The sequence below is a fragment of the Marmota monax genome, unplaced genomic scaffold, assembly GCF_021218885.2.
Source record: "Marmota monax isolate L192 unplaced genomic scaffold, Marmota_monax_Labrador192_F-V1.1 WCK01_AAM20220418_F8-fsc00102, whole genome shotgun sequence".
NCBI classification, from domain to species: Eukaryota; Metazoa; Chordata; class Mammalia; order Rodentia; family Sciuridae; genus Marmota; species Marmota monax.
Genome location: NW_026692494.1, coordinates 484,612 through 499,793, shown reverse-complemented (window position 1 = coordinate 499,793; position 15,182 = coordinate 484,612). Strand labels below are relative to the sequence as shown.

The window sequence follows — 15,182 nt, the reverse complement described above, 5'->3', positions numbered from 1 at the left end:
CATATATAAATTTAAAAATTAACTTAAAAAAGAAATATTTGACAATAAATTGAAAAGAAAATGACAAAAGAGGCTTCATAAGGCACTGATGAAATTCTGAAATTCAGTCTTATTATTTCTATACAGCAAGATTTTTTTCCCCAAAACAATAAAGATTTGCCTCTTCAAACAAACAAACAAACAACAAAGAAAGATAGGCCTTGCTATCTTGCTCAAGGTATCCATGGTTCCAAGCATGAGCCACCCAGCCACCCGTCTAGTAAAACTTGTTTGTGTGCTTATCTTCAGTTACTGAGCTGTAGTGTTACAGTGTGGTAGTCTTTGTAGTTAAGAGATTTTGAGGGCTGGGGTTGTGGCTCAGCGGTAGAGCGCTCACCTAGCATGTGCAAGGGCCTGAGTTCGTTCCTCAGCACTACATAAAAATAAACAAATAAAATAAAGGTATTGTGCCCAATTACAATTAAGAAATAAATATTCAAAAAGAGAGTTTGAATAACTTTCCTGAGCTTATAAAAATGGTATCAACCCAGGATGAACCAGGCTGATCCAAGAGTGTAAATAACAACTCACTCGAGGATTCACTTGCCTGTTCCTTAATTGTTCTTTTACCTCCTTCCCCAGAACATACACCAGGTACATGGAAGCAGAGAACCACACAGTCCTATCCCACTTCCTCCTCTCAGAAGATCTAGACCTGCAGTCCATCCAATTTGGGCTGTTGATGTCCATGATGGTCATAGTGCTTTAGAACCCACTCATCATCCTGGCGGTCAGCTCTGACTCCCATCTCCACACCCCCCCCCTGTACTTCTTCCTCTCCAACCTGTCCTTGGCTGACTCTGCTTCATCTCTACCACAGTACCTACGATGCTGGTGAACATCCAGGCACAGAAAAATTACTTCTCCTTTATAGAATACCTGTCTCAGGTATTTTTTTTTTAATTTATGGTGGAGTAGATGCTTTCCTACTGACTATAATGGCCTTTGACCGCTTTGTGGCCATCTGTCATCCCCTGCATTACACAGTCATCATGAACCCCCAGCTCTGGGTCCTCCTGGTTCTGATGTCTTGGCTCATCCTGTTCTGGGTCTCCCTGATTCACGTTCTACTGTTGAATCAACTGACCTTCTCTATGGGCACTGAAATCCCACATTTCTTCTGTGAACTGGCTCAGCTACTCAAGGTGCCCATTCAGACATCCTTGTCAATAACATCTTTATTGACTGGGTGTGTGGTGGCTGCCCTGCTGGGTGTGGTTCCTGTCACTGGGATCCTCTTCTCCTACTCTCAGATTGTCTCCTCCTTAATGAGGATGTCCTCCTCTGTGGGCAAGTCTAATGCTTTCTACACCCTTGGTTCTCACTTCTGTGTGATCTCCTTTTTCTATGGAAAAGGATTTGGGGTTTATCTCAGTTCTGCTGTTACCCATTCTTCCCTGAGAACCATGATTGCCTCAATGATGTACAGTGAGGTCACCCTCATGCTGTATCCCTTCATGTACAGCCTGGGGAACAAGGATGTGAAGGGGCCCCTGGGGGGACTCCTCAGCAGAGCAGCCTCTAGTCCTTGAGGGCTCACTAAGAACTATGTGAATGCTGCAGATCCTTCAGCTATCGCTGTGAATTTACATATTGTGCTTCTTTTCCCCTCTTAATGGATGTGGCTGATTTTCTTTATTCTAAAAACACCTGTAACTTGATACTTATAAATATTTGTATTTATATCTCTCCCTTGTACATTGTCCACAAAGTACAAATTTGTTAAACTTTTAATGGCATTTCTCAGAATTCCACTATGATATCAAGAATTTATATTACATGCTGACATGGTTCCCTGAAAAATCATTGCTTAAATGCTGATATTTTCCACATTAATTTAATTGTATTTTTTTTTGTTCTTTTCTGGAGGAAACATAATAAAAATCATCACATTTAAATGCCCACCTTGTCATGACTTTGCTGGTTGTTGGTTTTTTTTTCCTCAAAAAACTTTTTTTATAATATTTTTTATCATTCACACTTTCCTCAAAGAAGAGGAAGATTGGGAAGAAAAGTCCTGTAGACTTGACATTGAGCCTTCACTCCAAACTTTGCTATTCTGTTTCTATATGAGCAGTGCTTTATTTTCACCCTGAAAGCTGGGATCTGCCTTTTTTTAATTTTATTTTTTTATTTATCTTTTATTATTAGTTGTTCAAAACATTACAAAGCTCTTGACATATCATATTTCATACATTTGATTCAAGTGGATTAAGAACTCCCATTTTTACCCCATATACATATTGCAGATTGGGATCTGCCTTTTATTTCAGGTTTGTTCCTATATTCATACTGATGTGTTGCCTTTGGAAACTCCAATTTTTTGTTTTTCATTTTGTGAAATATATTTTAATTTTCTTTATCCCTTTCTTCCCTCATTTCTACTTTTCTTCATGCTTTTGGCTGATTTATTAGTAAATATTAACTTGTTCTACTTCCTCAATGGGTGAATAATAGTTTACCCTGTTTATAAACATCAGGTATTTATGCCTGAATCTGCTGATTGTCATCTGAGCAATTCCCATTTTTTGGCTATTATGAAGAGTGCTCTTACAGAAATTCATGCACATGTGTTTCCTTGAGTAAATTTATGAACTTCATAAGGTCATTTCAATCAATGATAGACAGCATAAATGACATTGGTTCTATGATATGTATCACATAGTGACATTGTAGCCATCCTAGTTTGTTCCAGTGTGAGTTACTATGTTCACACAATGATGAAATCAGCTAGCAATGTGCTCCTTACAACATATGCCCATTATTGAACACTGGCTATATTGGTTTTCAATTATTTGGATTAGGCATACAGGAGTGAGACTGCTTGGTCCTATAGTAATGGATATTTGAGTGTTTGGGAAACAGCCCAATTGTACTTCATAGTAGCTGGTGCATTTTACATTATGAGGGTCCTGATATCCTCACCACTTTGCCAATAATTTTTTTTCTTCAATTTAATGAAAGTTATAGCCCCCCCCCCCCATGGATTAAGAATTGGTTCTGGTACTTTTGATTTAAATTTCCCTATGACTCATTGAACATCTTTTCGTGTGATTTTGCAGTGTATAAATATGTGGTGGAATGTCTTTTTAAATTGGACTTATTTGGAAGCTTTGTTTTGATAGTATTTTTATTTCTTATCTGCAAAATCCCTTATATATTCTGGATATGAGGCTCTTATCAAACATGCATTTTGCAAATATTTACTTCATTCTGTATGGTGTCTTTCCATTTTTTAAATTTGTACATTTATTATCTATATTCAGTATAATACATGTCTTGAAGCTGTTCATCCTAACTGAAATTTTGTGTCCTCTGACAAACATCTCTCCATTCTACCACCCCAGAGACTGTGCCATGAGCACATTTTAATGTTTCCATGAGCTTGACTTTTTTCTTATTTCAGAGCTTTTTCCCCCCTATTTGCACATTTTTATTGGTACATTGGTCATAATGATGGGATTCATTGTTACATGTTTGTACATTACAGTACAGTCTGGCCAATAATACTCCCCAGCACTTCCCCCCCCTCCCCACCTCTCACCCTCTGGTATCTTTCCTCCACTGATCTCTCTTTGATTTTCATGAAATTCCAATGAGTTTGACATTTTAGATTACACATAGAAGTGAGGTCATGTGGTGTTTGTCTTTCTATGCCTGGCTCATTTGTCTTAACTGAATTTCATATAGGTTCAGCTATGTTGTAGAAAATGATGGGATTTCCTTCTTTTCATGCTTAAGTAGTAGTCTACTGTGTATTTGACCACATTACTTTATTGATGATTCTCACTATGGATTCTTATGTTGATTCCATAAGAGTGATTAATGTTGCTTTGAAAATGGGAGTTCATATATCTCTTGACATATTCATTTCATATCTTTTTAATCTATACTCAGTCCTGGAATTGCTATAGCATATGGTTGTTCTATTTTTAATTTTGATGGAACTCCATAGCATTTTCCATATGTCTGCACTTATTTATATTCCTACTAATAGCATTCAATAGTCCCTTTTCCAAATCTTCACCTACACTATTATTTGTTTTTTTGATAACAGTCGTTCCAATGGGTGTGAAGTGACATTGTGATTTAAGTTTGCATTTCCATGATGGTTAATGATGCTGAACATTAATGTTTTCATATACTTCTTAGCTATTTGCAAGATGTCTTTGAAAATGTCAATTAAGATTCAATGAATTATTTATCTCTTTAAATTAAATTTATTTTAGTGATACAGAAAAACACAAAGATTATACATATTAATAGGGTAATGTTATATTTCAATCCATATAAATATACATCCATAGTAGCTTTTAAAGTTTTTATTGGTACATGATAATTATACATAGTGACATATGTATACATAATGTATACATCAGTATACATTATACTTCATTGTGATGTGTATGATGTCACAATGACATATACTTGCACCTAATATAATATGATGACGTCAATTCCTTAATACCTCCCTTTTCCCTTCCATCCTCCATCCTCCTGATATATTTCCTCTACTCTAACAGTCTCCCTTCTATTTTCATTATAGAGAGAAAAAAAATGAAAAAATAACTTCTAAGTCAATTTAAACACATCTGTCTATTTAAAGATTTATCATTTTTTTATGGTCAAGACTTTCACAATCCTTTTTTATGGCTTTTAAAAATGTACAAGAGGTTATTGTTAGTGTTCAAATAATACAGTGTGTTTATAAATATTTTATATCAAAGAAATATATTTCATTGTCTTGGTATAAAAGAAACTAAATATAACTGACTCAATTTTTTTTAATCAGAACATTCTTTTCTCAAAGTGGGAAACATGCTTTTAATTGTTTTTTTTTTCTTTAAATGAGTAGACTATATTTTACTGTGAACATGCACTTGTTATCTCTAATGTTCTTGGTCTTCTAACATTGTTCAGTTGAGAGTTTATAAATCAGAAGTGTACAGTAGCAAGTGAATCATACAGAAATCAATAATGAAAGATTTTTAGAAATATCAAGGTGGTCACAAATAAGAAATATTACTAAAGGTATATGGATATCAAGTATGGATACTTGTGAATTCTTGAGTTCAAATATATACAGAATGTTGGATGGATGTTTGCTTGTTTCATTTTTCCAATTCTCTTTTCTTTTGCAAATTGTGTCCAAGTGATATATAACCACAAATCTTAGTCCATGTCTCAAAATTCCATCTCCTGGGACTCTCAGAGTATCCAAAATGCAGTCTGTCATCCTTGGATTATTTCTGTCTATGTACCTGATCACTATTGGGATCCTGCTCATCATCCTGGCTGTCAGCTCTGACCCCCACCTCCACACCCCCTTGTACTTCTTCCTCTCCAACCTGTCCTTGGCTGACATTGGTTTCATCTCCACCACGGTCCCAAAGATGAGTTTGGACATCCAAACTCACAGCAGCGTCATTGCCTATGTGGGCTGCCTGACTCAGATGTCTCTTTTTAATCATTTTTTAAAAATATGGATGATCTGCTTCTGACTGTGATGAACTATTACCAGTTTGTGGCCATCTGTCATCCCCTGCATTACCTAATCATACAGAACCCTCACTCTTTGGTTTGTCATTTTTTATATATAGTTTGGTTAGCCTTTTGGAGCCCTTGCCACACAATTTGCATGCTTTACAACTTACCTCCTTCCAGGATGTGGAAATGTTTATTTTCAGCTGTGGCCTTCCTCAAGTTTTCCTGTTCTGTCACCGTTACCAAGCACATAGTCATGTATTTTGCTGGAGCCATATTTGTTGTTGTTGGCTGTTGTGTTTTGTTTGTTTGTTTGTTTTTCATCCCAAGGATTCTTTTCTCTTACTATAGAATCATTTCTGCTAATCTAAGTCTCCCACTATCAGGTTAGACCTGTGCGTCTAACCTGTCTATTATTTGCTTGTTTTATTGAACAGACTTTGAAATGTACCTCAGTTCAGCTGCACCACATTCTCCCAGGAGGAATGTGGTGCTTTCATCGATGTACACTGTGGTCACCCACATGCTGAATCCCTTCACTTATGTTCCAAGGAACTGGGACGTAAAATGTGCCTGAGAGGCTTCCCAGCAGAGCATTCCAACCTCAGACTCTGTGGCTTCCATTTGTAATGTAGGACATAAAATGTAAAAATCTGAACATCTAGATCTATAATCCAGCCTTCTTGGTTTCATTGCTTATGTAGTTTAAAGATTTTAATTTCTCCTGATGGTGGTGTCCAGGGTTGGGATGGGAGGAATGGCAAGTTTTTGAAATGTGTACCAAGCTTTAAATTGGAAAGATGAAGAATTTATGAAGATGGTTGATGGTGATGTTTGTACAATTACGTGAATGTAATTAATGTCCTCAAACTATGAACTTAACAATGGTTAAAAAGGTAACCATTTTTGGCTTTTATATTTTACCATAGTAAAAAGTGGAAATAAAAGAAAATAAACTATGTAAATAGTACACGTGATCAATCTCTGAGTACAGGAAGAGCACAAGAACTTTCGTAGACATTCATATTCTCTTCTTCTCTCTCTACTAATATTAGGAAGTCCCCAGAGATTGTGATAGCATGGACTAATTTGACTAATTGTCAGAGTCTACAAAGTCATATAATGAGCCAGTGCCAAGTGTGCCAAGTCCAGTGGGCTCCATGCCTGTGTCTGATCTCAATCACGGTCTACATTTGGGGAAGCTCCTATCTTATACTGTAATATTCATCTCAAACCTGAGGAAAGACTGAGGTATCACTGGGCACCAGGAAGATCAGGGGTGCTGGACCTGCAGTTCTTCATCACAACGCAGCAGAGAAGCAGCATGACCCTGTAAGTGCTGAGGGATATAGAGGAGGGCTGAAGGGCAGTGGGAAGCATTGTTTCCGCATCGTGTGGACAAGCTTGATGGATTGTGCAGCCAGAGGACAGGGTGCTGTTGTTCAAATTTTCAAGGATAAGATCTATGAAATTTGTGTTCTTGGTTTTAGTGGGGTGTTTCCCATAAATCTCATTCAAAGTTTTGTTTCCTTTCCCATTGGTTCTACCTCCTAGAGACATCTCACCCATGAGAGCAGCAAATGAATCTCGCTAAACACATACATTTGTATGTGAAAGTGATGATCATGAGAAGGAAGTGACAGCAATCATAACATCTTGAACCATTACTTAATGTGCACAGGCTTGGAGCTTTGTGGTCTATATATCTTGTTTTATTTCATCTGCATGATCTTCCTCAATGTATAAGTGCCCACACTCTCATCATACTCCAGAAAAGGGAAGGAACACAGCATTTTTTTTGTATCCTGTGCCAACTTGTTAGGAAGCAAAGAGTGAAGCCTGGTCGAGGCTGGCTTACTGCAGACACAGGGCATTTTGCTAGAAGCATCCTTAAAGGTTGTCCACTTGACCACACAACTAAACATTTCAGTCTATTGTCTATCTGGAAAGGGACTTTTTGTTCACTGTGTTCTTTTCTTTGGGGGCTTCTGGCAGACCCCAGGGCAGAGAAGTGGTTTTCACCTCCTACATCAATGATAGACAGAACGGTTAGGATCATACACAAAGAATCACAGAATTACTCTATGAGTAATTCAGCAGGTATTTGTCTTGCCCCCAATCCTGGATATCCCTGTGGCTGTGCACATTCTCCTCCATTTTTATTTATTTATTTATTTTTATTTAAAAAATAAAATATTTATTTATTTTTTAGTCATACATGACAGTAGAATGCATTTTGATATATAATACATACATGGAATGTACACACATCAATCATATTGTCTATTCTATTCTGCTGCCCTTCCTATCCTCCCTATTCCTACCTATTCCCTATCTATTCCTCCCTATTCCTATCCTATTCCTATCTCCTCCATTTTTATAATTAACTCATTCATTCTTCAAAGGAGGCACAAATTCAGGTCTTTATTTTGTTCCTACTCAAAAAATTGGAGTGAGTTTTAAAATATACCTTGGATGCATTACAATCCTGGATCTTTTCAAAACTTTCTGATTATTGAAAAACAAGAAGTTCACTGCATTGGATTCAGGGACTTACAATTCAATTGTGAATGTTCTCAGGTGCACTTATTGCTTCTGTTACTTAGGGCAAGTTGTTAGTGTCTCTGAGATTCAGCATTGTCATCACATTTGTCCCTGGGCGGTGCAACTGCATTGCATAAGGATTATCCAGGTAAGGTGTGTTTCCTATGTGATCAATCATGACAAACGCATAAATTAAGATCAAAATGAATTTTATATTTATTGTTAATACTAAAGTTAACTTTATAGCATTGAAATAATGTATCCCATGACATAAAGTTATGGTTTATGGTTTTCCTATTTCTATAAGGGGACATTTTATTTTTGTTCTTATGTAAGAATATCATATGTATGTGGAGAAGAATGACAAATGACTAACTCTTTCATCTCCAGTTGCACAGAGACTATGCCTTTCTTTGCACAGAAGAGGCATTAAAAAAGCTCTGTTAAAATGTTTAGTAGGCTAGACTTGGTTCACAAAACCTGGCCTGATTATGGCTTCAAAACACATGGCAATTCCCTGTCTGCACTTTCATCCTTTACAGAATGTCTCATAGAAACAGGGACAAAATAGCTCATGTTCATGTCTGTGTTATGGACATGTAAGACCTACACTTCCAATCAGCAGCATCCACAACATCTTCAATAATTCAGATGATGGCAGAGATTTTTATGGGTTTTAAAAAGAAAACAAGGCTGACAGAGAAGGTAAACCTTGTGCTGAAACACTTTGAGTGTTACATGATTCCAGGCTCTTAGTGCCCTTTAATAACTGTATTAATCTATTAACTCACTATTTGCACAATGATTGAATTCTGTAAGAAACCACAAAAAATAAATTTGTTAATTTCTAGGTTTCCCTTAGGTGCCACATGTGTTGTTTAGCTGAGTTTTATGCTCCCTATTTCCATGAGGTACAATAAGCGCACAGAGGTGCAGAGATTTATACACATTCTGCTCATAGAAGCAGGTAAAAGCCGTGGGAATAAAATGTTCCTTACCTTGCTCCTGTCTCAAGCTGACCCTCCTCCACTGTATCAATGGAGACATATTCCCTTTGCAAGATGAAATTTCTTTATGACTTGTCATGAAAGAATTATTACCAGATAGACTGTAGGGATGTTTTTGATGGTATGTATTAAGAATAAGAGGATGTAGCCAGGTGTAGTATTGCACACCTGTAATCCCAGTGGCTCAGGATGTTGGGGCAGGAGGATAGCAAATTCAAGGTTGGTGTCAGCAACTTAGTGAGACCCTAACCAACATAGTGAGACCCCCTCTGTAAATAAACAAACAAAAAGTGCTCAGGAAGTGGCTCAGTGGTACAATTGTTGCCAAAAAAATAAGAAAAAAATAAGAGTATGCAGAAAATAATGATGAATTTTTAAAAATTGGGACAAAAAATCTAAGTGATTAATAGTATATGGATGATGCATCAGTTGTTGGAAGTCAGACATTAACCCTCCATGCACATATTATGTGGAAATTCTTTCCTATATGATATGGACTGAGGCACAAAAATTTAGAAAGGATTGTTGTAATAATAAATGAAATGTTTCCCTTGAGATAATGCTGTGCCCAGTTAAAGCAATTGAAGTAAATGTGCATACTTGAAGGAGATTGGAAATCACATGTCAATGTCAACTAGTGCATTACAGGGCCAATAAGTGTACAATACTTAGATTAGCTTCAGGGACTGTTTAGGTAAATGTTTTAAGATACTCTTCATGGATATCTAAGTCAATACTGACACAGGAATTCTGAAAGGGAGTTTTATCCACCAAATCATGGCAATAATTACCTACTGGGGACAGGTGTTCAGAGAATGGAATCAGGCAATGAGAGTGAGAACTCAAAGGTATTGGGAAATAATTCCAATCTCAATAAAATATTGGTAATGAAGCAAATATAATTAAATGTTTGCATTTTCAAATTAATTATCAGTTTTATTGAGAGTAATGACAGGTAATATTATTGCATCATTTGTAAATGCCCAGAAAAATTCTAAGCCACTGGTTCTCAACCTTGGTTTAAAAAAAATCCAGCAGAACTTCACATGCAGACTATAAATAACCAGGGTTGGCTCTGTGTCCAAGTATCTGGATAGTTTGAAATATCCACAGGTCAACATATTGATAAGTATCTGAGTATATTTGATGCATAATTTAAGAGATTTTCCACAATTAAAATATCATGTAAAGTAGGCCATTAATTTCCACAGATTACAGATGACACAACTTTTCATGTGCTTTTTCACATTATTCCCTGAACTTTCTTCTTTGCATTGTTTCTTGATTACAGCATTAATCAGTGAGAGCTGACAAAATAATGAGCCCGAGTTTTCTTCAGGTATCTGATGTAACAAAATGCAACTCATATATCAGCAAAGATTGATTTAAAAACCTATTAACTAGCTGGGCACTGTGGTGCACACCTCTAATTCTACTACTTAGAAGGTTGAGGCAGGAGGATGGCAAATTTGAAGCCAGCCTCAGCATTTAGTGAGGCCCTGAGCAACTTAGTGGCATCCTGTCAAAAAATAAAAACTTAAAAAAGGGCTGTGGATGTGGCTTAGTGTTAAAGTGCCCCTGGGTACAATGTCTGTACCAAAAACAAAACAAAACAACAACAAAAAAAGCAAAACAACAAAAAAGTTTGACTAAATCTAAGAAGGCTGAGACTCAAATTGTGACTTCCCTGGGTTCAAAGTCCTCAGCTATAAATAAAAGGCTTTATAATCAGAAAAGTAATGAAACAATATGACTAGACATTATACAAAGGAAAACAATTTGAAAAGCAAAGACCTATCTTCCATACCAGATATTTTACTGAGTTTGAATTGATTTGATAGAAGTAAACCTGGATAAAATTTAGAATATTCAAAAATGTTTCTATTCTATTGTTTTGGGCTGGGGTTGTGGCTCAGCGGTAGAGCGCTTGTCTAGTGTGTGCAGGGCCCTGGGTTCGATCCTCAGCACCACATAAAAATAAATAAAACAAAGGTATTGTGTCCAACTACAACTAAAAAAATGTTTTATATCATTAGTAGGTACAATGTACTCTAATGTCATATTTGTGGTCACCAATGTTGTATAATTACATGCATTTAAATAAACCATACATATCCATATTTGAAGACCATGAAAGCCAAGTTTAGAAGGTATATGTTAAACAATTTTGAAAGATAAACAATGTTTCACTGAATACTAACATTCACAAGGTGGGAATTCAGAAAACCCAAGAATGATGAAAAACCTCCTGGGAACTAATGGAAGCACATTTATTTTCTGAACTGTAAACTTTAACTTAGTGTTTATATGATGCAATCCAAGCTCTTTAGAATGTTTGCAAACACTCAAAGTCAAGGAAAATTGTACTACACTCCTAGAATAATGTATGCTTGCTGCTTCTCTGTTTCCTTTAATTAGAATAACTTTTTTTTCCTTAAAGGATGAAATATATTTCTTAGTCTCTCTTTTTTTTCTTGGAAGAATGAGGTATTGGGCTGGGGGTGTAGCTCAGTAGTAGAGCACTTTCCTAGCACTGTGAGGCACTGGGTTAAATCCTCAGCAGCACATAAAAATAAATATAAAATTATATATAAAATCAGGGACTGTAATTTACTGTGATCATGGCTCGGGTATTCTTGGCCTTATAACATTGTTCAGTGGAAGGCCTCTAAGGTAGGTATTTATATAAAGAGGTGAATAGCACATAAAAATAAAAGAATTCAAATATATTTGGTTTCGTTAAAAGTGAGCAATGCTGATGAATATTATATGATACTCAAATGTGAATAATTTACTTGTGAATACTTGATTTCAAAATGTATGTAGAGTGATGGATTCCTATTCTTTTTGTTGTTGTTGTTGTTGTTTTTGTTTCCCCAACACTCTTTTCTTTTGCAAAAAGAAAAGCACGTTGTCTAAGCAACGTGGAACCACAAAATCTCACAGATGTCTCTGAATTCCATCTCCTGGGATTCTCAGAGGATCCAGAACCGCAGCCTTTCTTATGTGGACTGTTCCTGTCCATGTACCTGGTCACTGTCCTTGGGAACCTGCTCATCATCCTGGCCGTCAGCTCTGACTCCCACCTCCACACCCCCATGTACTTCTTCCTCTCCAACCTGTCCTTGGCTGACATTGGTTTCACCTCTACCACAGTCCCCAAATTGATTGTGAACATGCTAACTCACAGCAGAGCCATCTCCTACGTGGGCTGCCTGACACAGATGTCTCTTTTTATCCTTTTTGGATGTATGGATGACATGCTTCTTAGTGTAATGGCCTATGACCGGTTTGTCGCCATCTGTCACCCGCTGCGTTACTTAGTCATCATGAACCCTCGCTTCTGTAGCTTCTTAGTATCCGTGTCTGTTTTAGGCAGCCTTTTGGAATCTCTCCTGCACACTGTAATTGCATTACAACTTACCTGTTTTAGGAATGTAGAAATTTTTAACTTCTTTTGTGACCCTTCTCAACTTCTCAACCTTAGCTTATATGACACCTTTGCCAACAATATAATCATGTATTTTGGTGCTGCTTTATTTGGATTTTTTCCAATCTCAGGAATCCTTTTCTCTTATTATAAAATTGTTTCTTCCATTCTGAGGATCCCATCAACAGGTGGGAAGTACAAAGCCTTCTCCACCTGTGGCTCTCACCTGGCTGTGGTTTGCTTATACTTTGGAACAGGCAGTGGAACATATCTGGGTACATCAGTGTCATCTTCTCCCATTAAGAATGCAGTGGCCTCAGTGATGTACATGGTGGTCTCCCCAATGCTGAACCCCTTCATCTACAGCCTGAGGAACCAAGAAATTAAAAGCACTCTGTTTAGGCTCCACAGCAGAATATTCTAATCTCAGGACACATGGTCTCCATTTGAAATGTAGGCTGGAAAAGGTAGCAAATCTAAACATCCAGATTGGTACACCCTACCTCTGTGGTCACACTACTTTTATAGTGTAATGGGTTTAATTCCTCATCAGATTTTATAGTAGAATGATCATTGCCAGGTTGGGTGAGAAATGGGGAATTTTAAATTAGGTACAATGTTTTAGTGCAGGAAGATGATGTTTCTAAAGATGGATGATAGTTATGCTAGTAAAACAGCATGCATTTAATTAATGTCTCTGAATTTTGCACATTCACTTTTATTTTCACATTTATTTAAAAAACAAATGACAAAGATCTAGTTCACCAGTTTTTTAAACCTAAGCTTATCATTACACATTTAAGCAGTTGTCAAAACTTTACTAAGTTGCCAGCATTCATGCACAACTAGAAAACATTCTTAAATTTATATTAAACCAGAAATGTATTACGATTAATGCATTAATATCTTTCATTATTAAATACCGGAAAAAACCCCAAATTATTTCTATAGGAGCCTCATTCTGGCAATGTTAGCTCATAGTCACACCACTTGGCTCACATGTCAAACACAAGAGAAAGCAGATCCATGCTGGTATTAGGATAAAAATCTTATTCTAGAACTTTTCAAAGGCTTTCCTTGGATTATGTTTAATAAAAAAGCAAAGTGCATACAGAGATTGCAACAATTTTAAAGACAAAAAAAAAAAAAAACGGTCATATTGTGTGGTTCCAACAATAAACTCACAGTTTATGCCAAACACGGACTCTGACGAGCTGTTTATAAATACTTTAGATTGGATACAATTTTACTGAAAGTTGATTTCATCTAAAATCTTCAAAACAATGTTCCTTTTAATCCTCAAATAGAGCTTCTTATAGTTTAACATTTCTGTTAAGTGCCTGTGTTGAATTGCTTGTTATCCAAGCGTAGCAGCTGCTTCTTACCATTTATCGTTAAGGACTTCAACTGGTTGTTCTCTTCAATTTCTACTCTTTAACATTCTCAATAATTCTTTTTGTAGTGATTTTTCTGCCATTTACCATTTTGGTAGAAGTTGATATAGATTTGAAGTCACCCATCCCACTGCCACCAAATAATGTAGAAGAGAATGAAGTAAGGCCACCATAACCTAGTGACCCAAATTAAGTAAATCCCATATCAAATGAATACAATCCACCTCCAAATGATGGAAATTCACTTAAAGCAGAGAAATATGAGCACAAACCTTGGTTTATGTTTCCTCATGGACCCCCTTCAGTTCCCAAATAGTCTTCAAATGGATCTTCAAATAAGTCCAACAAAAATGGGCCCCTTCAAAAAGAAAAAAAAATTCTCAGAAGACATCATCTGAGTTCCAGAATGAGAAGCCAAACTCAAACAGACTGTCAAAATGACTTCCGCCTCCACCTGCACTATTTACACCTTCTTTGCCATACTTGACATTTATGACAAGAATGCGTTGTTGGGCTGGGGGTGAATTTGAATCAATTTAATAGATAGCATCTGATAACACCTCACATGCCTCAGCTAGGTGTTTGACTTTTCTCTTTTCTTCTTCTTTATTATCAGGATTTTTTTTTTTTTAATCTGGGTGATAATTTAGAGCCAGTTTCCTATATGCCTTTTTGAGATCCTCAGGTGAGGTGTGCCTCTGCATGCCTAGAACTTCATAGTAGTCCACCATGTTTTAACAGATTTTTGGAACAAGTCCTCCGAGGACACACCGAAATGGACAGGGCGGGCAGCCAGGTGATAGTGGTCAGTCATTGCTGCACTGGTGGCCAGGGCAGTGGCTCCTCACGTTTCCTTTCTCTCCTTTCTCCAACAACAAACAGCAGATTGATCTTTATTTTTTAAAAAAGTCAAGATAGAAACTGACACATGTTAGGTGCAGGACAGGCTGAGTAAGCTGTCTGCAGGGCTTGCCAAACAAAGTTAGCTGCAGGATGACCTGGCCACTCAAACCCTCTGTCTGGTACTTTATCAACTATTTGCTTCAAGCCCAAACGCCCAAGCCCCTGCTCAAGGCTGAACACTCAACTCGCCACTCAAGGCCGAACACTTAACCCCCTTGTGTGCCAACAAGGCAGCTTGCAGACCCAGAGACCCCATTAGATTTGGGCTATAAAAACTCCCTCCTGCAGGGGCCCCTCTCTCTCTTGCTCTCTCTCTTGCTTTCTCTGTCTCTCTCTTGAGCACACTTTCTCTCTCTCTCTCTCTCTCTCTCTCTTTCTTTC

The 15,182-nt window shown here is 37.1% G+C and overlaps 1 protein-coding gene and 2 pseudogenes across 1 annotated transcript; 2 read left to right on the top strand and 1 right to left on the bottom strand.

Moving 5' to 3' along the window:
• The first annotated feature begins 637 nt into the window (after positions 1–637).
• LOC124092263 (olfactory receptor 7D11-like) lies at positions 638–1,571 on the top strand (annotated as a pseudogene).
• A 9,985-nt stretch (positions 1,572–11,556) lies between these two features.
• Positions 11,557–12,928, top strand: LOC124092262 (olfactory receptor 7E24-like). Its single transcript, XM_046443727.1, has 2 exons — positions 11,557–11,561; positions 11,977–12,928. Exons 1-2 carry the CDS (start codon positions 11,557–11,559, stop codon positions 12,926–12,928), a joined length of 957 nt encoding a protein of 318 aa, XP_046299683.1.
• Positions 12,929–13,836: 908 nt separating this feature from the next.
• LOC124092261 (dnaJ homolog subfamily B member 6-like) lies at positions 13,837–14,629 on the bottom strand (annotated as a pseudogene).
• Between the last annotated feature and the right edge of the window lie 553 nt (positions 14,630–15,182).